This window comes from Myotis nattereri (assembly GCF_964212035.1).
Source record: "Myotis nattereri genome assembly, chromosome: 7".
Taxonomy (NCBI): Eukaryota; Metazoa; Chordata; class Mammalia; order Chiroptera; family Vespertilionidae; genus Myotis; species Myotis nattereri.
The window spans coordinates 11,070,283-11,092,535 of record NC_138082.1 but is presented as its reverse complement, the minus strand read 5'-3'; the positions used below and the strand labels follow the sequence as shown (position 1 = coordinate 11,092,535).

At 39.8% G+C, this 22,253-nt stretch overlaps 1 protein-coding gene across 1 annotated transcript in view; it reads right to left on the bottom strand.

The window, feature by feature from the left end:
• NBEAL1 (neurobeachin like 1) overlaps window positions 1-21,191 on the bottom strand; it is a 116,398-nt gene extending 95,207 nt beyond the window's left edge. Inside the window, exons 1-3 of the mRNA XM_081096172.1 lie at window positions 21,092-21,191; window positions 19,969-20,252; window positions 726-817 (exon numbers count right to left, since the gene is read on the bottom strand). Of these exons, the coding sequence (XP_080952298.1) occupies window positions 726-817; window positions 19,969-20,019 (143 nt within the window). The 5' untranslated portion in view covers window positions 20,020-20,252; window positions 21,092-21,191. The remainder of the gene's footprint in view (window positions 1-725; window positions 818-19,968; window positions 20,253-21,091) is intronic.
• Window positions 21,192-22,253: the final 1,062 nt, after the last annotated feature.

The following is a 22,253-nucleotide window of genomic DNA, read 5'->3' as shown; positions in this document are numbered from 1 at the left end:
TTTTGAGAAAAGCTAGGCTGGCCACATCTAAAAGACCCTCTTTCCCAACTTTCTGGGAGGGGAAGAAGCTGGTGACTGAGTTCAATCACATGATCAATGAAGTATAAGGCCCAATAAAACTCTGACACCCAAAGCCCAAAGAGTTTCTTTATTTGAACACACTGATGTTCAGGGCGGGCAACATGCCCTGGCTCCACAGGGAGAGAGCATGAAGCCTTGCATCCAAGACCCTTCCAGGCCATGTCCTACATGTATCATTTATGATTAAAACATAATCAGTAAGTATAGTGTTTTCAGTGCATTCTGTGAGTCGTTCTAGCAAATTATTGAACCTGAGGGAGTTGTGAGAATCCCCAAATTTATAGCTGGTTGGTGGGATGTGTGGCTCCCAAGACTTACAAACTGTTTAAGTTTAGGCAGTCTTATGGAGGACTTCCCTCTTAAGTTGTGTGATCTAATGCTCAGTGTAGTTTCAGAACTGAAGCAAATTGCAGGACAAACAGTTGCCAGGGACTGACCAAAGAAAAGAACCAGAAGCAAGTCTAGTATCAGCAAAAAGGGCTGCTGTGATCAATGAGCAATGTCTGCCATGAGAGCAGGGTTATACAGGAAGGAGTATCATGTGTGTCACATAATTGCCTTCCTTGTAAATGTCATCAATGAAGTCTTTGTGCCAAAAATTAAGAAACTCACCCCAGGGTAAGAAATTAAGTGTTTCTACATACCTGGTAGGCAGCTTTTCAAAGTCAACATCTAAGAATTGTTCATAGCTAGAAACAAAATTGTCCAACCATAGCTTCAGGTAATCTGGATCTTTCTGAAATAAGAAAAACATTAGAGTATTAAGTATATCTGTCAAAAAATAAAAAAAAGATTTCATTCCTATTATGCATATGTAAATTGATAAATCTGAAGAAAAAATAAAATAAAATCTCTAAGTGACATTCAGGAAGACATATGTTCTAACTATAATGAACCCCCAAATGGCTTTTTGTGTCACACAGAGTTTCAGTCTTAATAATAGCCTATAAGATTCTAAACCAGTGGTTCTCAACCTTCTGGCCCTTTAAATACAGTTCCTCATGTTGTGACCCAACCATAAAATTACTTTGGTTGCTACTTCATAACTGTAATGTTGCTACTGTGATGAATCATAATGTAAATATCTGATATGCAGGACGGTCTTAGGCAACCCCTGTGAAAGGGTTGGTCGACCACCAAAGGGGTCACGACCCACAGGTTGAGAAGCGCTGTTAAACCATTTGTCCTCCCCTATCTCTGTGACCTTATCCATTATTACCTTGTACTACAGTGGCTTGCTGGCTGTTAACTGGGACATGTGAGACATGCTCCAACCTTAAGACCTTTGTAATAGCTGTTTTCTCTACCCAGAACATTCTTCCCTCAAATAGGTGAATGGCTAATTCCCTCGTCTTAAATTTACTCTTTAAATGACATATTCTCAATGAAGTCTAATTTTATCACCCTTTCTTAAAACTGCAAACCTTCTTACTTACCTTTACTTTTACCTATTCAGTTGCCCTACCTCATGGTTCTTTCTCGCTTCTAAAATACTGTATAATTGACTTATTTATTAATTTGTCATTCCCTATAAAATGTAGGTTTCACAAGTGCAGGGCCTATCTAAGGGGCTACCATGAGTGACCTGTTTTTGTTTACTAATGGACATCAAGTGCCTAAAATAGTGCCTAGCACTGAACAGGTGCTCAATAAATATTTGCTCAATGAATTGAGAAATATAAAATGTATAAATAAATCAAATAAAAAATATACCATTAACCTAAACATAAAATGAAAACTAAAATCTTCTAAAAGAAAATATAAGAGTATACCTTTGCAACCTTGTGATAAAAATTTCTTAGCTAGTACACAAAAATCACAAACCAAAAAGAAAAAAAGAAAAAATTATGTGGTTTTAATCAAAATTAAAAACTCACCAAAAGACATCATTAAGAAAATAAAAAGGCAATATATCAGCTGAAAATATTCTCAGTACATATATCTGACAAAGAACTTCTATCAAGAAGTTCTATCAACCAATACCTCAATTTAAAAATGGGTAAAAGACTCAAAAACTTTACAAAAGGGCATACACAAATGGATAAATAGCACATGAAAGCATGTTCGACATCATTAGTTATTCAGGGAAATGCAAATTAAAATCAAATGAAACTCCATTACACAACCATTAACATAGTTAAAATTAAAGAGACTAACCGTAACAAGTATAAGTGACTTCTGAGACATACAGATGGTTAAAAGACATAAGTGAAAATGTACAGCTACCGGAACTCACCTTTCTGGTGAGAGTATAAAATAGTATAATCACTTGGAAAACAATTTGGCATTTCTTCTAAAGTTAAACATACATTTACCACATGGTCTATCCATTTCTCCTGAAATTAGTGAAAACATATCCACAAAAAACCTCATACAAAAATGGCCATAGAATGTTAGACTCAAAAGCATTAAAATCCTAGAAGAAAACATAGGCAGTAAAATCTCAGGCATTTCCCATAGCAATATTCTCTGATATATCACCTTGGGCAAGGAACACAAAAGAAAGAAATAAACAAATTGGACTACATCAAACTAAAAATGTTTGCACAACAAAGGAAACCATCAACAAAATGAAAAGACAATCCGCCCCAGCCAGTATGGTTCAGTTGGTTGAACATCATTCCATGCACAGAAAGGTTGCAGGTTTAATTCCTGTTCAGGGCATATATCTAGGTCATAGGTTTTGGTCCCTGGGCAAGGTGCATATAAAAGGCAACCAATCAATGTTTCTGTCTTTGACTCTCAGTCTGTGCGTCTCTCACTCTGTCTCTCATATCTCCTTTCCTCTAAAATCAATGAACATGTCCTTGGGTGAGGATTAAAAAAAGAAAACGCACTGAATGGGAAAATATATTCACCAATGATACATCTGATAAGGGGTTAATATCCAAAATGTATAAGAACTTATATAACTGAATACCAAAAAACAACAACAATCCAATTAAAAAATGGGCAAAGAACCTGAACAGACACTTCTCCAAAGAGGACATACAGATGGTCAATAGACATGAAAAGATGCTGAATGCGACTAATCATCAGAGAAATGCAAATTAAAACCACAATGAGATATCATCTCACCCTGTCACAATGGCTATCATCAACAAACAAGGTTTGGAAAGGCTGTGGTGAAAAGAAAAACCCTCATGCACTGTTGGTGGGAATGCAGACTGGTACAACCACTATGGAAAACAATATGGAGTTATCTCAAAAAATTAAAAATGGAACTGCATTATGATCCAGTGATTTTACTTCTGGGAATGTATCCAAAGAAACAAAAACACTGATTAGAAAGAATATATGTACCCCTATCTATGTTCATTGCAGTGTTATTTACAATAGCCAAGATTTGGAAGCAGCCCAAGTGACCATCAGTAAATGAGTGGATAAAAAAGCTATAGTACATTTACACAATAGAATACTACTCAACCACAAAAAGTAAATCTTACCCTTTGCAAGAGGAGAACATTATGCTAAGTGAAATAAGCCAGTCAAAGAAAGACAAGTACCATATGATTTCACTCATGAGTGAAATTAAATAAACAAAATTAACAAAATGGAAACAGACTCATAGATAGAGAACAGACTGACAGCTGTCAGAGGAGAGGGGAGTTGTAGGACTCGGTGAAATAGGTGAAGGGATTAAGAGAAAAAAACCAACTTCATATTCCCAGACAACAGTATGATGATTACAAGAGGGAAAGAAGGTTGGGGGAAGGTAGAAGATGGTACAGGAAGGATACATGGTGATGGAAAGAGACTTGACTTGGGGCATTGAACACACAAATACAATATACAGATTATGTATTATAGAATTATACACCTGAAACCTATATAATTTTATTAACCAATATCACCCCAATAAATTCAATAAGAAAAATTTTCATAGAATTATTTTTAATAGCCTAAAGCTGTAAACAAACCAAAATTCCATCAACAGGTTAACTGATAAAAAATTGTGCTACATTCACACAGTGGAATGCTATTCCCTAATAATGAATGAACGATTGATACAACAACAAACAATAATTTTAAAAACATGTTCAGCAAAAGATGATAGGCATTAAAGCATACACACTGTGTATTTCATTTATACAAAATTCTAGAGCAGGGTGACAGAAATTAGATCATTGGCTGTCTCTCAGAAGACTTACTACAAAAGAACACAAAGAGAACTTTCCTAGGTGATAGAAATTTTCTATTTTTTTTATTAGAATAGCAGTTACATTAACATGTGTTTTATCAAACTCATCAGATTTGACTTATAATCTGTGCATTTGTGTTCTGTAAGTTACACCTCAAAGCTGATTTGGGAAAAAAAATGATTTATTGAATGTATTTTAAAATTACAATTGCATCATTAAAAATGATGTTCAGCCCTGCCTTTATGGCTCAATGGTTGAGTGTCAACTCATGAACCAAGAGGTTGCTATTTCTATTTCCGATCAGGGCACATGCCTGGGTTGTGGGCTCAGTCCCCAGTGGAGGGACATGCAGGAGGCAGCCAATCAATGTTTCTCTCTCATTGAAGTTTCTCTCTCTCTATCCTTTTCCCTTATTCTCTCTAAAATCAATAAAAACATATATTTTCTTAAAATGATGTTCAAATTTGTTCCCTTCACATCCTTGACATTTCTTTAATCAATTTCAACATGATATTCATGAGTCTTTGTTACTTTATCATTAGTTATTTCCCTAAAATAAAAATATTACGCTACAAATCAGAATTCCTAAAAGAATGTTCTCAAAATATGCAGACTGCTGACCTTTTGTGTATTTGTTTTTCTATTAATATACGGTTCCAAAATCAGATCATAAATTGCCAGTCTTCATCATCACTGAGAAGATGGAAATATTTCAGGGAGGAAAAAAACCTATCTCTTGGGCAATTTTCTCAAGGATTTCATTACTTGCCTTTTCATTTCCAACTATCATGCCATTCATTCATTCGAGCATTCATTCATTCATCAATTCAGGATAGGCCTCCAGAAATACAAGTAACTGGAGCTTCCTTATCATTTTTTCTTTTAAATAAAGCAGAGGATTCTCTCTGTAAAAGTTAGAAACAAAAAAGTCTCATAATGTCATAAAGAATTAATGCATTTTTCCTTATAGCTTATCTAGGAACTCGACAGAATCTGGTTTAAAGTCTAAAGGTCAGAGCGACCAAGTGTTTGGCACATGCAGAATTCTCCTAGGAAGTTGAACAAGGATAAGAAATGATACTTAAATGTTTCATTTAGCAAGAAGTAAAGCAGTTAGCTTTTTAGCATCTGCCATATGCCTAGTACTATAGCAAACATTAAAGAGTTTAGCATATAAAATCATCCAATGTATTTCTTATAACTATCTGAGGTTTCATTTCCCCCATTTTGAAGGTCAGAAAAAGGCAAGTTCTAAGGATATGTCACTTGTCTGTGATCATACAGCTAATAATCAATAGTTCTGAGTTTAAAATGCAAGGATATACGAATCCAATTGTGCTCTTCCCACTAAACTACACTGTCTTTGAACCATGAGCAGGAATAAAATGGAGTTTAGTGGACAAAAAGAGGTAAGTAAGTGTTTAATCAGAATTAATAAACTCAAGGCCTTACTAATTTAACACATAAATCAGCCCCATTCCACACAGCCTGAGTAAAGCCTTTGAGGATCTGTACTTTACTGCCAGAGGCCACAAAAACAAAGATACACACACTCCCAGAAACAACATTAATTAAATCTCAAGCTTAGTCCCTTCCATGGCTAAGAGAGTCTGGTATATTGAAACACTACAGAACGATCCGTCTCCACATTGTTACTAACACGGCACACGAGTGTGTTAAGAACCGCAGGAACACGGAGGCCCATTCTGTGGCTCCTGCTCCCTGCTCTGTCACTTTCTTAAACAAGTCATCCTGCGACTGCACATCAATTTCTGCCTCTAGGCCAGCGGTTCTCAACCTGTGGGCCGCGACGCCTTTGGGGGTCGAATGACCCTTTCACAGGGGTCGCCTAAGACCATCGGAAAGCACATATATAATTACACATTGTTTCTGTGATGAATCACTATGCTTTAGTTATGTTCCATTTGTAACAATGAAATTGGGGGTCACCACAAGACAAGGAACTGCATTTAAGGGTCGCGGCATTAGGAGGGTTGAGAACCACTGCTCTAGTCTATAAGAATGAAGATAATGATAGAAAATTGCCCTTCTTTACAGAGCTATTGTGAAAATTAAGCAACCTAATATGTGTACAAGGCTTATTACATCACAATGCGTAACACATAGTATATGCTTAATAAATATTAATAATTATAAAATAATATTTTTATAACCTGTGTACCAAAATTAGGAAGCTCCCACAAAATAGAAGTGCTCCATGCTACATATAAACATATTTAAATATTTCATGATCCTGCTTGCCACATTACTTTGTCTTCTTTTCCTTTCAAATCTTTTTTGCATTTACTATCTGTGTCACACTGATGTTTTCCATCTGTAAATTGAAAATAGTATTTCCTATCTCACAGGGCTGTTGAGAGAACTAAATGAAATAATAAATGTAAGGTTTGACATTTAGCAAATGCTGAAAACATGTTGGCTACCACTATTAGAATACTGACTGTGGTATAGTATCAGTCATGGTCCAATGTAATAAAATAAGCAATTATAAAATAATTACAAAATCAACTATTGATTTTGCACTCAAATATTCATTCAATTATCTGCCACTGTTTAAGATAAATACACTCTTTCATTTGAATTGCTATGTAGCTTCCCACTGGTCTCTGTAGCTTCAATTTCTTCCACCTATATACAGCTAATAATGGAATTTGTTAAATTAAAATCTAATTATCTCTTTTCTCCAGTTCAAATACCTCAAATGGTTACCCATTACCATAAAATGAAATCTAAACACTTAGGGATGTGCTGTCCAATACAGTGGCCACTAGCCAAATGTGATTGAAATTACATTAAAGGAGGCTTTTATCTTCTCACTAGAGGCCTGTGCCCTCTCGCAATCCAGGACCCCTCAGGGGATATCAGACTGCCAATTTCGGCCTGGTCCCCGCAGGCCAGGACAAAAGACCTCACTGGTGCACTAATCTGTGCACTGGTATAAGCATAAGTGATGGGTGTGGACAACAGAGGGGGAGGGGGAGGGCAGGATTGGGGGGATGAGGGGACATTGGGGGGATAAGGGCACATTTGTAATATCTTATTCAATAAAGAAAAAAAAATCTGTGCACCGGGCCTCTAGTATGCATATAAGATCTTCAGTTAATCTCTTCCCACCCTCCTCCTCCCCTCTTCCCTCTGAGATTCATCAGTCTGTTCCATGTTTCCATGTCTGTGCATTGAGCATCTGCCCCCTGGTGGTCAGTGCACATCATGGCTACTGGTCGAATGGTCAAACAGGCTTTTATATATATAGATAACATCCATTCTCCTGCAGGGAGGCTTTAGCAGGTAATGAAATGAAGGAAACCACACAATTTCACCTAGTTCTTATCCATAAAGTTACAGGTAAGAATAAGGAAAACACCTTACTTCCTCTTTGCAATAATATTTGGGTTACAGTATTCCTTCAAGTTTTAAAACTTGAAACTTTTAGAATACATATTTCAACCCTATGTTAGGCAGCTCCCAACTTATATATGAGTTGGATTTTAAAAGTTCATTGAAGCCAGTCATGCAGGGTGGGGCCCCAAAGTCTGAAGATAACCTAATAGGACACTCCAGTCTTTTTCCCACTAAAGTGAGGAGTAAGACAAGTTGGGAGTTTTTAAACCATATAATTAGACATGAGAAAACAACTGTTAGCAGAAGAGTTTTCACAGGGAACTTTCTATATGCAGGAAGCCAGATGAGGGAGCTGCTCAGTCACAAGACAGTACATAGTCTCCAATGCCCATTTTAGATATAATTAAAAAATAAAGTTAGAAAAAGACTCTCCTAGAGTATAGAGCCAAAAGCAATAGAGAACAGCAGCCTGTGCAGCTACTCCCAAGGAACAGAACCAGAGTCAAATAAATAATGGAACATTCCTTCTCTTAGGGTAGGGAGCACCAGGCAACACTTGCCCAGTTTTCGGAATTGCCATGGACCAATGCCTCTTAAGCACCTTTCTTCTCTTTTTCAGAAGTTTTTATTATGTCATTCCTATCTCAGTTTCAGCACTATATGGGGCCAGATTATCAAGTGCCTTCTGAGGTCAAAGATTTCAGTATGACTAGAAATCACAATTGAATATATCACCAAATCTCGGGGTTAAGACTGATATCATGATTGGATGAGACTTTTGGAGTTCTTAAGATAGACATGAAGTAGACACTGCATATGGGAGGGATACAAATAATTGTAACCAAGAAATATGACTGTAGTAGACTGGATGCTTGGTCCCAATTTTTCACTCCTTTGTAGTAAATTTGCCATGTAATTTTGCAATGGAAAAAGTTAAGCTGTACAAAAAGCAAAGTTGCAGCAGTATATCAGATACTGATTGAGGCTTATGTTTCTGAAACTAGGTGCAACAACACTGGGGTCATTAGAAATATTTCCCAAGTCCAAAAATTCCATATAAGAATTTTTAAAGTCTACATTAACACTTCTATTAATTTTTAAATTAATTTAAGCATATTAGGGCTGACTACCTTGTAACTAGTACTATTTATTACTCAATTCCAGTGATCACATATGCTTTGGTACCAAGGGATCATCTGTGATTTCAATTTGTAGAGCAGTCTTTTTCAAATTACAGATGGATTCTTGGCAATCTGAAAATTTTCAGATGCTGTTGACTAGTACCATGCAAAGGGTGATACACAGACCAATAAAGGTACTTATCCAGATAAATACAAAAGTGAAGAGTAAACACTTAATAGCAATTTGGAAATAATTTAAAGTCTTGAATTTAAAAATAAAATGAGAACTTGTATTTTTAACATCTTTTTCCCCCACTCTTTCTAGAACTACTTTGCTAATAACCTTTTTAAAAATTTATCTTTATTGCCCTGGCCTGTTTGGCTCAATGGATAGAGAGTCAGCCTGCGGACTGAAGGGTCCCAGGTTCAATTCTAGTCAAGGGCCCATGCCGGGGTTGCAGGCTTGATCCCCAGTAGGAGGCAGATGATCAATGATTCTCTCTCATCATTGATGTTTCTCTCTCTCTCCCTTCCTCTCTGAAAATCAATTTAAAAAATTATTGGTTGAAAGTATTACATATCCCTCCCCGCCCCCCCCACTGACTCCCTCCACCTGGCCTCTACCCACCCGCCCCCCACTCCCCGCCCCGGCCTTCACCACACTATTGCCTATGTCCATGGGTTATGCATATGTGCAATAAACTCTTAACTGTCAAATCCAATACATGCTCCATAATGTTTTTCTTCACTGCTTTGTTGACTTTTACACTACTGACTACTCCCTTCTTTATAACATCTCTATACTTTCAGAAGCAACCACTCACTCCTGTTTCTCCTCCCATTCAAACTCCTTACAAATTCTTCCTCTATCCACTTCTTTTTTTTTTTAATATATTTTATTGATTTTTTACAGAGAGGAAGGGAGAGGGATACAGAGTTTGAAACATCGATGAGAGAGAAACATCGATCAGCTGCCTCCTGCACACCCCCTCCTGGGGATGTGCCTGCAACCAAGGTACATGCCCTTGACCGGAATCGAACCTGGGACCCCCCAGTCCCCAGGTCGATGCTCTATCCACTGAGCCAAACCGGCCAGGGCCTCTATCCACTTCTTAAATGATAACATTCTCCAGGATTCCCTGACTTTGAACCTCTTCTCTCATATAATTCTTCAATAATTGCCAATATGATTAATATTCAAATATTTACTTCCAGCACAGACTACCCTTTAGGACTCCAGACTTACAAGTGTATCTCTACCTAGATGACCCACTGCGAACTCACATGTTTACCTGAACACCTTGTGAACCTGTGCTAGCTAATTTGGTGAATGGGATGACCAAGTACTAGTCATTATTTTAAATTGTTTCTTTTCCCTCATGTTACACATCTACACATTTAAATACTATCAATTCTATCTTCCACCAGGAAAATATTAAATTGATATTCAAAAGGAAAGAATAAGAAATTTTCAAGCATCTTAACTTTTTATAGTTCATAAGCTCAATTCAAACCACAAAGGTAATATTCCTAAAAGCTATTCCCATGTCTATAGATATCAAATATTCATTTCTTGCTTTTACATCTAATGTCCTCAAATAAAAATGCAATTGGTAGCCACTACTATTGAGCTGCTAATGATTTTGTTTTGTTTTGCTTAGATCTAACATTACTTTCCTTATATACAAAGTAATGATTAAGCCACAAAAAATTAAGAGCCATTAATACACTCTACATACACTAAAACTTACTAAATGAGGTTAAATTGTAAGGGTTGATGTATACTGTGTATCTTATGAAAAACTTTGCTTAGGATTATAACCAAAATTGAACAAATAAATTATAATTTTCTCAGAATATTCATTCATTCCATTTTCCCCCAAATATATGTATATAAAGAGGTGCTTGCTCTTTTATTTGAATGAAACACCTCTATAACCTATTTTCTTTATGAAACAAAACTTTTATTCTGAAAAGGAACTTCACTCTGAGCTCATTTCAAAACTATCCATCTCAGTCATATTCCAGATTTAGAAGGACAAAGGGCAACAGCAGGAAATGGAGCATCATCAAGGTCCAAAACAAACTTGGTTTAGAGTTAAAAAAATAAATAAAACCACAAATCATTAGGATAATTAAGCACTATGCTTAAAAGCAAGAAGATAAATTAAAAGTTAACACTCATGAGCACAGCTTCATCCCTACTGATAAAAAGACAACAAAATACTGCCCTCTATTATTACACAATACAAAGGCAAAATGGAAGTAATATTAATATACTCTCATGCCCATATATGTATTTTTAAAATAGTAATAAAAGATTACATTTTAAAAGATTACATCTTTATATTTCTTCCCCTTATGGTGCATTTAAATATAATCAACTCATTTTTTTCTCAACAATTTCGAGAAATATGCAAAATAGTTGTTTTTTTTCCATTTGACAGATGAGAAATCTGAAAATATAAATAAATTAGGTAACTTGTTTTTAGGTCCTTAAGATCAGAAGCAGATGTGGACTAATCTTGGCTCTGATTCTGTAGCTTCACAAAATTTTTCTGTGTAAATTGAATTACCAAAAATTAAATAAACCTGCTAATGACAAAAATAACCACAAATTTCATCCCACATTGCCACATTTCAAAATGTCATGCTTTTGAGTCACTTTGTATCTCTTTACTGAGTTAATGCATTTGATACTTTCCACCAGACAGAACAAAAATAACTTAATCTTATCAAAGAATTTGATAAGCCTCTCAAGGCTCAGTTTCTCTTCTGCATATTATGGTGACCAACTGCAGCACTCCCAAAAGACTAAGTGTTCAACAAAAATATACCCTTATTCCTATCTAAGGAGGACTTTATGTTACATATGTCTTATTCTATGCAATACATAAATTCCAAAAAGTTGTCAGATAATGTAGAGACCAAATGGTTGCCAGCACTATCTCTGTTACCACAAGCACATTAAATGAAGCAATGTCAGAAGATACAAGGAATAATAACAAGGTGCCTCATGCAGATATTTTAAGCTAAAATCTTTAGATATTAAGAAGTAAATCGAGAAACTAAGATGGCGGCATAGATAAACACCGGGAAATAGTTGCCCCACACAACAATTGAAAATTAGCCCAAAGGACGGAGCAAACATCGTCCAAAACAACAGGAAGGCTGCCTGAGTGTAATTTCTACAACTAGAAGAAAAGAAAAGCACGCTGAGAGCCAGAGGAGCTGCGGAGGCTGAGTGCAGAGGTACAGCAGCGGCTCGCGCGCGCGGAAAGGGGGTGGCACCTGAGGACGCGGCTGTCTTTTTGAATCACAAGCTCCCGACTGCTCTGAACTCCGGTTCTGGGAAGTCTCTGGGGACTTAGGACTCATACGGGCAGAGGCTGCTCTCTCAGGCGGCAGCGGGCGAACTTGAGGGCCGCTATCCCTCAGAGGTGCTTGCAGCCGTTACCGGGACACTGAGACGCGCGACTCCGGGCGCGGAGAATCAGCCATTGCTTCTTTTTATGCCCTTTGTCTCCCTGAGACCCCGCCCCACCCAGGCTGCGGCAGAGGCTTTTGCATGTGAATGCCCCAGAACTTTGCAACCTGACAATTACCTAACTGCAGCCCGGCCAGCCAGACCCGGAACTTCCAAGAGAAGGCCCAAGGCCCCGCAGCGGCTTGCATTGCTTCACAGCTGAGCCTCTTCGTGGCCGGCTGTGTGGCCTCAGGCAGGGGCTGAATTAGCACCTCCTTAGATCCAGGAGCCACTGTACCCAGTGGTCAGAGGGGGACCATTCTCCCACTTCAGACACAGCTGCTTCCCACAGCCAATTGGCCTGGAGGTCAATTCCTCCCAGTGATCCTACAACAAGCGAGGCACCAAGAGTGCACCAAGAGTGTCCACCCCAGGTAACTGGGGAGGCTGAGCCACTGGGCCCTACAGGACACCTGGCGCGCAGGCCACTCTATCAACACAGGGAAGCAGCCAAAATGCGGAGACAAAGAAACAGGTCACATTTGGCAGAAACGGAGGAGGCCAGACGACTGGATATAGAGTTCAAGGCCACGTTTATAAGGTTTGTCAAGAATTTTATGGAAACCGCCGATAAATTTAATGAATCCCTCAAGGAGTATGGTGAGACCATGGAGGTCATGAAAAAGGACCAATTAGAAATTATGCATACACTGACTGAAATAAAGAATACTTTACAGAGCTCCAACAGCAGACAAGAGGATCCCAAGAATCAAGTCAAAGATTTGAAATGCAAAGAAACAAAAAATACCCAACCGAAAAAGAAAAAAGAAAAGAGATTCAAAAAATATGAAGATAGTGTAAGGAACCTCTGGGACAACTTCAAGCGTACCAACATCAGAATTATAGGGGTACCAGAAGGAGAGAGAGGGCAAGATATTGAAAACCTTTTTGAAGAAATAATGACAGAAAACTTCCCCCACCTGGTGAAAGAAATGGACTTACAAGTCCAGGAAGCGCAGAGAACCCCAAACAAAAGGAATCCAAAGAGGACCACACCAAGACACATCATAATTAAAATGCCAAGAGCAAAAGATAAAGAGAGAATCTTAAAAGCAGCAAGAGAAAGACAGTCAGTTACCTACAAGGGAGTACCCATCCGACTGTCAGCTGATTTCTCAACAGAAACCATGCAGGCCAGAAGAGAGTGGCAAGAAATATTCAAAGAGATGAATAGCAAGAACCTGCAACCAAGATTACTTTATCCAGCAAAGCTATCATTCAGAATGGAAGGTCAGATAAAGAACTTCACGGATAAGAAAAAGCTAAAGGAGTTCATCACCACCAAACCAGCATTATATGAAATGCTGAAAGGTATTCTTTAAGAAGAGGAAGAAGAAAAAGGAACTCTTACCATTTGCCACAGCATGGATGGAACTGGAGAGCGGATAAATACCACAAGATCTCACTTATTTGTGGAATATAATGAACAACATAAACTGATGAACAAGGACTGATCCAGAGACGGAGAGGCTTTGATTGGACTGTCGGGCCTTGGAGGGAAGGTAGGGGAGGGTGGGGGCAAGGGGGAAAGATCAACCAAAGGACTTATATGCAAGCATATAGGCCTAACCAATGGACACGGACAACGGGGGGGTGAGGGGGTGAGCGGGGAGAGGGGGGGTAGAGGGTACACATATGTAATATCTTAATCAATAAAAAATATTAAAAAAAAAAAAAAAAAGAAGTAAATCAATTTGCATTCTACACTCAAGAAAAATATGTTCAGACAAGAAGTAGTGGTTAACTATTGAACTAAAATCCAGATACAACATTAAACCTGCTCTAATTAATGGTTAACTTGTAAGAGCTATATGAAAACCACTGTTAATAGAATCCTTGACCCTGGGTGGGGATGACCATTTAGAAGCAATCTGAATTAGTCTCATACACTGTTGAAATAATCTGTATAGAGTAGGAATGTTGGGTGATCATAGATTATCCTGCCTGTATTATGCAATGATAATTACTTGCAGTTAACCTACTAGAAAATGAATGTTTCTAACAATGCAATTAAATCTTATTTACAGCAGGAGAAAGTGAAAAGTTAGGCTAGCTTGTTTAAAAAATAAACTGCAAAGTTTTTTTTTACCCAAATTCTTTTCAAATGTTGAGTTTAATATATGAGCATCTATCTGCTAAAAACCAAAACCAGTAACTTATTTTAGTTCTATTTAAAGGACTTCAATCGTAATATATAGGCTTGCAAATGAACCCAGACTAATAGATAGAAGACCTTTATATATTCTCGTAATAGTCCTTTGACTGAACAATATTACCCAAGAGTTATTTCTAATATAGTTCTACTTAAACACCTACTAAACTTTTAAAACATCACATTACATACAAACGCTAGGATGGTAACTTAATATTGATCTATTGCTAATACCCTGTAGAACACCTGTGTTAAGATTAGCCCTGTAGCAAATAAGAGGGATGTCTCTTAATCTTAATGCCCTGAAGCAGACCTTCAAAAGTCTTCAAAGTCATCTTCTTTACTCAGGAGTGTATACATTGTTGGTATAAATAGCATACCAACTAGAGCAGCAAAATAGTAGACGATGTTTAAATTTTAATCATTAAAAATGAACTTGATACTCAAGAAAAATAATTGGTCACCTTGGAAGGATGCTAACATATCAAGTCATTCTAAAAACAGAGAGAAATATCAAACATTTATTCTGCCTGACTTCCCTTTAAAGAACTGTCATCAAACATATTTGCCAATGTCTTATCTGATAAGGGCCTAATCTCCAAAATTTATAGGGAACTCATACAACTTAACAAAAAGAAGATAAACAATCCAATCAAAAAATGGGCAAAGGATCTAAATAGACACCTCTCAAAAGAGGACATTCAGAAAGCCAAGAGACATATGAAAACATGCTCAGTCACTAATCATCCGAGAGATGCAAATCAAAACAACAATGAGGTACCATCTCACACCTGTCAGACTGGCTATCATCAACAAATCAACAAACGACAAGGGCTAGAGAGGATGTGGAGAAAAAGGAACACTTGTGTACTGCTGGTGGGAATGCAGACTGGTGCAGCCACTATGGAAGACAGTATGGAGTTTCCTCAAAAAACTAAAAATGGAACTCCCATTTGACCCTGTGATCCCACTTCTAGGAATATATCCCAAGAAACCAGAAACACCAATCGGAAAGGATATGTGCACCCATATGTTAATAGCAGCACAATTCACCATAGCTAAGACCTGGAAACAGCCTAAGTGCCCATCAGTAGATGAATGGATTAGAAAACTGTGGTACATCTACACGATGGAATACTATGCTGCTGTAAAAAAGAAGGAACTCTTACCATTTGCAACGGCATGGATGGAACTGGAGAGCATTATGCTAAGTGAAATAAGCCAGTCAATGAAGGAAAAATACCACATGATCTCACTCATTCGTGGATAATAAAGACCATTTTAAATGTATGAACAATAATAGATACAGAGGCAGAGCTGCCTCAAACTGCAGCCAGGGAGGGTTGGGGAGCAGGAGGAACTGCGGCCAGGGAGGGTTGGGGAGCAGGAGGGAGGGAGGTAAGAGATCAACCAAAGGACTTGTATGCGTACATATAAGCATAACCAATGGACATAAGACACTGGAGGGTAGGGGAGGCCAGGGGATTGTCAAGGGCGGGGGGGAAAAAAAAGGACACATATGTAATACCCTTTGAAATACTTTAAGCAATAAAACAATTAAAAAAAAATAAAATAACTGATGAGGGGACATTTCTCAATATATGTGCTACTAATAAATATAGAAATGACAGATTAGATGTCACAGCTTTGCAAACTCCTAACAAAATAATTAGTGCATGTAGGCAAAATCCACTGATAACCAAGACGGTCATAAATTAATTTAGCCTCCCCCCACCAAATACAATGTGAATCAATCAAGACTCTAGATATCCCAGTTTGCAGACACCAGTAGAGAGGAATAATAATTTAAATCAAGGGAATTTGACCAGAAAACCCAGACTGAGAAAAGCACTAATGTTAAAACCTGGTTTCTTCAACATATAGAAGGAATAAAAATATGAAATATAGTGAGGGGCAATGTATAGATTAAAAACTGAACAGATATTTTCAACAAAGTATGTGTATACTTTGTATAAATATTGGGTCAAACAAACAGGGAAAAATAAATAAAAACATTTATGATACTACCACGAAAGTTTGAACACTGACCAAATATTTTTGATTTAAAGAATTGTTATATTGTGATTATGTTTTTAAGAGTTATTTTATAAACTAGTGTCCTGGTGCACGGATTTGTGCACATTGAAAGGAAAATAATTAGAAGGTGGCCGGCAGGGCAGGTCTGGGCAAGACATGCTGGACACCCCCTGGTGTCAACCTCCTGTTGTCCCTCCCAGGCAGGCTGCACCTGGGTGACACCGTGGCTCTAAGGGCTCTGCGGAGTGGGCCGGGTTTCTCTGGCAGGCCTGGCTTGTGGGGACAGAGCTGAAACCCTGAAACCGGCTCTCTGACATCCCTCGAGGGGTCCCGGATTGCAAGAGGGAGGTTCTCGGGTGACACACCCTGGAATCGGGCTCCCTCCTCTCTGGTTCCTCGGTGCATCACCTGAGAACCACCACTGCCAAGTCACCGCAGCTGGGCAGCTCCTGTGTTGAGCGTCTGCCCCCCTGGTAGTCAGTGTGTCATACCCACTGGCGGGTCGGACGGTTGAACAGTCACTTGGCCTTTTATATATATATATATAGATAGATAGATAGATTTTTAAAATCTTTATGGCTAAGATCGTATGTTATCTGGAATTTGCTTCAAAATAATTCAGGGGTAGAGATGGTGTAGTGAGTGTAAGGTTATAGGTGAAACATCATTGAAAATCAAATATAATAAAGAGCTAATATGCCAATTAGACCGAACAGCAGAACTACCGTCTGGACAACATTCCAGACGACCTTCTGGATGAAGCCGGGGCTGTGAGGGCAAGCCGGGGCTGAGAGGGCCGAGCCCCTTGCACAAATTTCGTGTATTGGGCCTCCAGTAAATTGTAATTACTGAAGCAGGGTGACAGATATAAAAGGGTTCACTACAGTATCTTCTCTATTTCTAACTGCCTGAAATTTTCCATAATAAAAGATTAAAAACGAAAAATGGACTAAAAAGTTCTGTATGATAACTCATAGAATAAGGACAAAAGAACTCTTTATGTCCCTCAGAGGTCAAAACAAATGAACTAAAATCTTAATGGTGAGTTAGACAAGCATTCTCCTTGTACACACACTATTACTAATTGACAAAAGAGAAAACTGAGACTCAAAGAAATAAGTCTTGTTCAAGTTCACAAAACAAAACACCAACAGAACCAAAACTAGATTCCACAATTGCAAGCCCAGAAATAGCTTCATGTTGGATCTCAGTTAAAAGAAGATGCAAGCAGTCCTGAAATAGTCCGAAAACCCATCAAAGATTTAAAAAGGTCTTAATAGGTGAAAAAAAAAGTCAGCTGGCTTGAAGGGCTATATGCTAGCAGGGGTGGGCAACAATGGGTTCTTAAACTGGAACAAAAGCATGGATGGAGTGTTTGTGTGAACTAATATAAATTCAAAGTAAACATCATTACATAAAAGGGTACAGTCTTTTTTTTTTTAGTTTTATTCATTTCAAACTGCCGGATCCGGCCTGCGGGCCGTAGTTTGCCCACGGCTGTGCTAGAGGGAGAGCAATAAAGCTAGAGAGAAAGTATAGAGAACTGCATATATGGTAATCACCACAGAGCTGAAGTGTTAAATTTATGAAGTATATTTGAAAGCTACTTGAAGTCAAGGTGTTTGTGGGAAAGAATGTTGTTGTCTAGCTTACAAGTAGCTTACTCATGAGCTAGTGAAACATAAAACCATTGTATTAAATAACAATTTTTAAAAACACTTGAAAAGATTTTTAAATCTTAAGTGCACAAGTGATTTAAATCTTAAACAAAAAAATGGGACTTATATTCCTGTCCAAGAATAGCTTCAAAATTTGACTGACAGGGCTTCACTACTTACTTAGATTTTAATGAACAGAAGGGTTCTTCTTTATATTAAGCGTCATTAAGAACAAAATTCTGTGTATGCCAACGAACTATACTATTTTTTCAATTAGCAATGTCACATAAATAAAACATGAACTCAACCTAGAAACAACATAACTAATTAATAAGACAATATAACCCCATTTACCTTTTGTCATCCAGAAAACAGTAAAGCCTAATAAGTTTGAGGTATTTTTAAATAAAATCATTTTCAAACTACTAGGCATTCATACTAAAACGCATTTTAATTTTTGGCTAATGTGTTACTATTTTCAAAAGTGTCTGGTGATTTGGATTCTTTTTTATTGGAAGAGGGGCCTATTTTTAAAAAGACATCTCTGGCATTAAATTACACAAGACTAAAAGCTATTTTAAAAATCCATATTAAACATTTCAAAGGATATGTCCTTCTATAATTGCAAGAAATATCAAACCAGTCCTATCTGGTTTGACTCATGGATAGAGTGTCGGCCTATGGACTGAAGGGTTCTGGGTTCGATTCCGGTCAAGGGTACGTGCCCAGGTTGTGAGCTCAATCCTCAGGCTGTGGGGCGTGTAGGAGGCAGCCGATCAATGATTCTCTCTTATCATTGATGTTTCAACCTCTCTCTCCCTCTCCCTTCCTCTCTAAAATCAATAAAAATATATTTAAAAAATATATATACCAAGCCAGAAAGTCAAAGAAAATTCCAGTGTGACCTCTAAAATTTAACATTACAGATAACTGAGGTTATTTGTTAAAGAATAACTTGTTCATTAAAGAGCTGAAAGTATAAAAAAGAAGCCGGAAGGGGTAACAGAAACGGAAGCTGAGACTTGAAAACAGAGACCTAAAGTAACTAACGTAGATTAAAGGCGTTCCTCTGACCCTTCCAGTATCTTCAAGGTGGTACTGCAGCTCCTCGCTTGAAACAGATGCTTAAAGCGGTACCCTTCTCCTCCCAATAACCCTAAAGTCAAAGCTAACGTGTAAAAAATCCACATAAAGGCAGAGAGAGAAAAGAAAATTCTGTGTGAATGACAAAACCAAAAATAGGAAGGGGTCATCATGGGTGAGACCATGGGCGTGAATCAGGCGGTGCTGAGTTTCAAGCTCGGTTCTGCACCTCATCAGCCCCCCTGACTTCAGCACCAGCTTGTTCCCGTCGGTAAAAGGGGGTAATGACGACACCCATCGCACCGGATGGCTGTGAGGGGGAGATGAGAGGTGCTCATCAGGTGTGACCGCCTCCAATCAAAGACCTTCCCATGTCATCATCAGTCACCTGGTTAATGCGACGTGAAAGGTTAACCAGGAGAAAAATGTCCAAGGCTCTTCTCCTGAAACCCTCTCTCCTCCCACTTGTGGGAGAAAGAGGAAAGTGAACAAACAAAAAGGAAAAGACTTCATTTCTCTCTTAAGGTCGTCATGTTACTTATATAATTTGGGGATCACTGGAGACAAATATCAAATAAAAACCACACCCCAGAGCTTGGAACAGTGTGCCAGTGCTGTGCATGTGTTCGAACCCGCAGAAATGCCAAGCAGCAAAGCCGTCTTTTTAAATTGCGGGTCGTAACGACCGACAGACAGGTTATTATCCATGAAATGAAGTGCTAAGAGGGCCAGTCACAAAACCTGATAACCAAGTATTTTAAAACGTACAAATAAAAAAAAAAAAAAAAAGAAAGAAAGCAGTTACCTTGGTACAATAAAGCATCCAAAGTTCAAAGAGCCTCTCTCTGGATGCCATTCTGGCTGTCACTCTGGCACTTTTAATGTGTCCTCCAAAAACATAAAAATTGATGTTCAAGACCACAGCGTGCTCATTTTATTTTCCAAGTTTTTCAGCTGTTACAGTAAAGCTCAAAGCGGCAGGGAAAGCAAAAAAGACGCGACACCCCTGGGCTGCCTTCTGGTCACTGACACTCCGTCTCAGCAGCTAGCCGGCTTCTCCTCCTCGGCGGTCGCTGTCCCTCCACAAACCTGCGGGAGAGAGACGCGTGCAAATAAATACCTGCTGGGAAGAGCAGCGCAAACACTAGGTTTACCAGGACGGGACAGGCATCTGCCTCACGCCCCACGAACAGCAGCCTCAGCCTTTCTTTACAGTTAATTTCGCGGAAAGTTGCGTTGCAGGGAGACATGACAGCTAACAGTATTATCGCCCAGGAATATCGAGTCAGAAGCCGCCCGGGCAGACTCGGGAAGACGCGTGCTCAGGGCGAAAAATTCGCCCAGTCACAATGCACAGCGCACGACGTCGCCGCTCCTATTTTCTATGTAAATAAAGAAAAAGCGATCGTACTCCTGACGTACAGAACCGCTCAGCATTCCCGAGTCTGCTTCTTTTTAAACTTGGAAATGTTTGTCGCGGGCGGCGGGGCGGGGCAGGGGGGGGGGCATCCCTCTCTGTCTGTCTGTTTGTTGCTGGAACCGTCCTCCGAGCGTGAACAGCTACCTGCCCACCTGCCCCCGCCGCTCCCGTCCCGGAAGAAAGGGCACGCGCGACCGGCGAGGAACACACCCCGGGAAAGCCTCCAAGTGCTCTCGGAGCGCTTTGCGTTTCCTCCTCGCATCCCAGGCAACCGGACCGGAGGCAAACTCCGGGGCCGGGCCGCCAAGAAAAGCTTTGGAAACGGGGCCAGGAGAGCTCGGCGGCTCCCACCCGCGGCCCACGCCCGGCCGACCGCGCCGGGACACACCCGGGTGCACCTCGCCCCCTCACAGCCGCCCCTCGGACCACAGCGCGGCCCCACCAAGCGCCCGGGCCCTCACGTTTCTGCCACGCAGCCCCCTCGCCCCGGCGACCCGCTCCTCCTCACCGCGCTCGCGCTGGGGACGGCGCCGCCGCCTCGGGCCCTCGTCTAACTTTGCCTCGCCCCCTGACCAACCCGAAGCCCCGTGTCACCCCGCAGCTGGGAGGCGGGCGGGAGAGGGAGGCGGGGCTGCGACGGCGTGAGGCGGGGCGCGAGGGCTGGGAGGGGCCAGGGGCGGGGCTGTCCCCTCGGCTAATCATTCCAGCCTCTGAAAATTTCCTCGGCCCCAGGGCAGTCGCTGTTCATTGGTCGCTCATGCTGGGGAGGGGCGGGGTGAAGGGAAGCCCCGCCCCGGAATGCCGGCGCAGTCGCACTCCCGCCGTCTCCTGAAAACCCGGCGGCGGGCGCCGCTCCAGTCGGTCCTCTCGCAGGCCTGGACCTGCAGGGGGGCGCCTACGTGCTGACGTCGGCGCCCGGCACTGCTGGGGTCCAGCTGACGTAGCATTGGCCTGATGGCGTCATTTCCGGGAATCATCGGAGGGCAGCGGGCAATACGGTGACAGCTAATGTGTATTTTGTTTGGATTTCTTGTTGTAAAAGGGGAATTGGCCCTCGTCGTCTATAGTAATGTCAAAAAACAGACCACGGTCCCTACACGCCACAAAAAATCCGTTTCCTTAAACGTGCTTTTATGCCTCGTACTTTCCCTGTCGCTGAGCGTCCAGTCCTAAAAATCTCCTTTTACCACTACCCAAAGTTTCAAAACGGTTTTTACTCTGTCAGAAAAAGAAGAGACAAACGGCTGCATTTACAGGATACAACTTTCAGGGTATGTGTGTGTGTGTGTGTTTAAAGGGGGCAGGGGATAGTTCTTAAGATTGATCGCCGTTGGTACGCCTAAGCATTTTTCAAACGTTTTATTATGGAAAATGTCAAGCATATACAAAAGTAAACTAATATAATGAAACCCCATGTACATACCATTACCAATCTTTAAAAATTATCAACTAATGTCCCATCTTGTTTCATATATACCAGCAGTCAGCAAACTCTAAAAGCCAGAGAGTAAATATTTTAAGTTTTGTTGACAACAAAAATCAAAATAAGGATAACTCATGACACATGAAAAATTGGTTAAATTCAAGTTTCAGTGTTGTAAAGATGGTTGGGATACCGCCATGCCCATTCCTTTATTAATAGCTACTTTCCCTCCAAGATGACTGAGTTG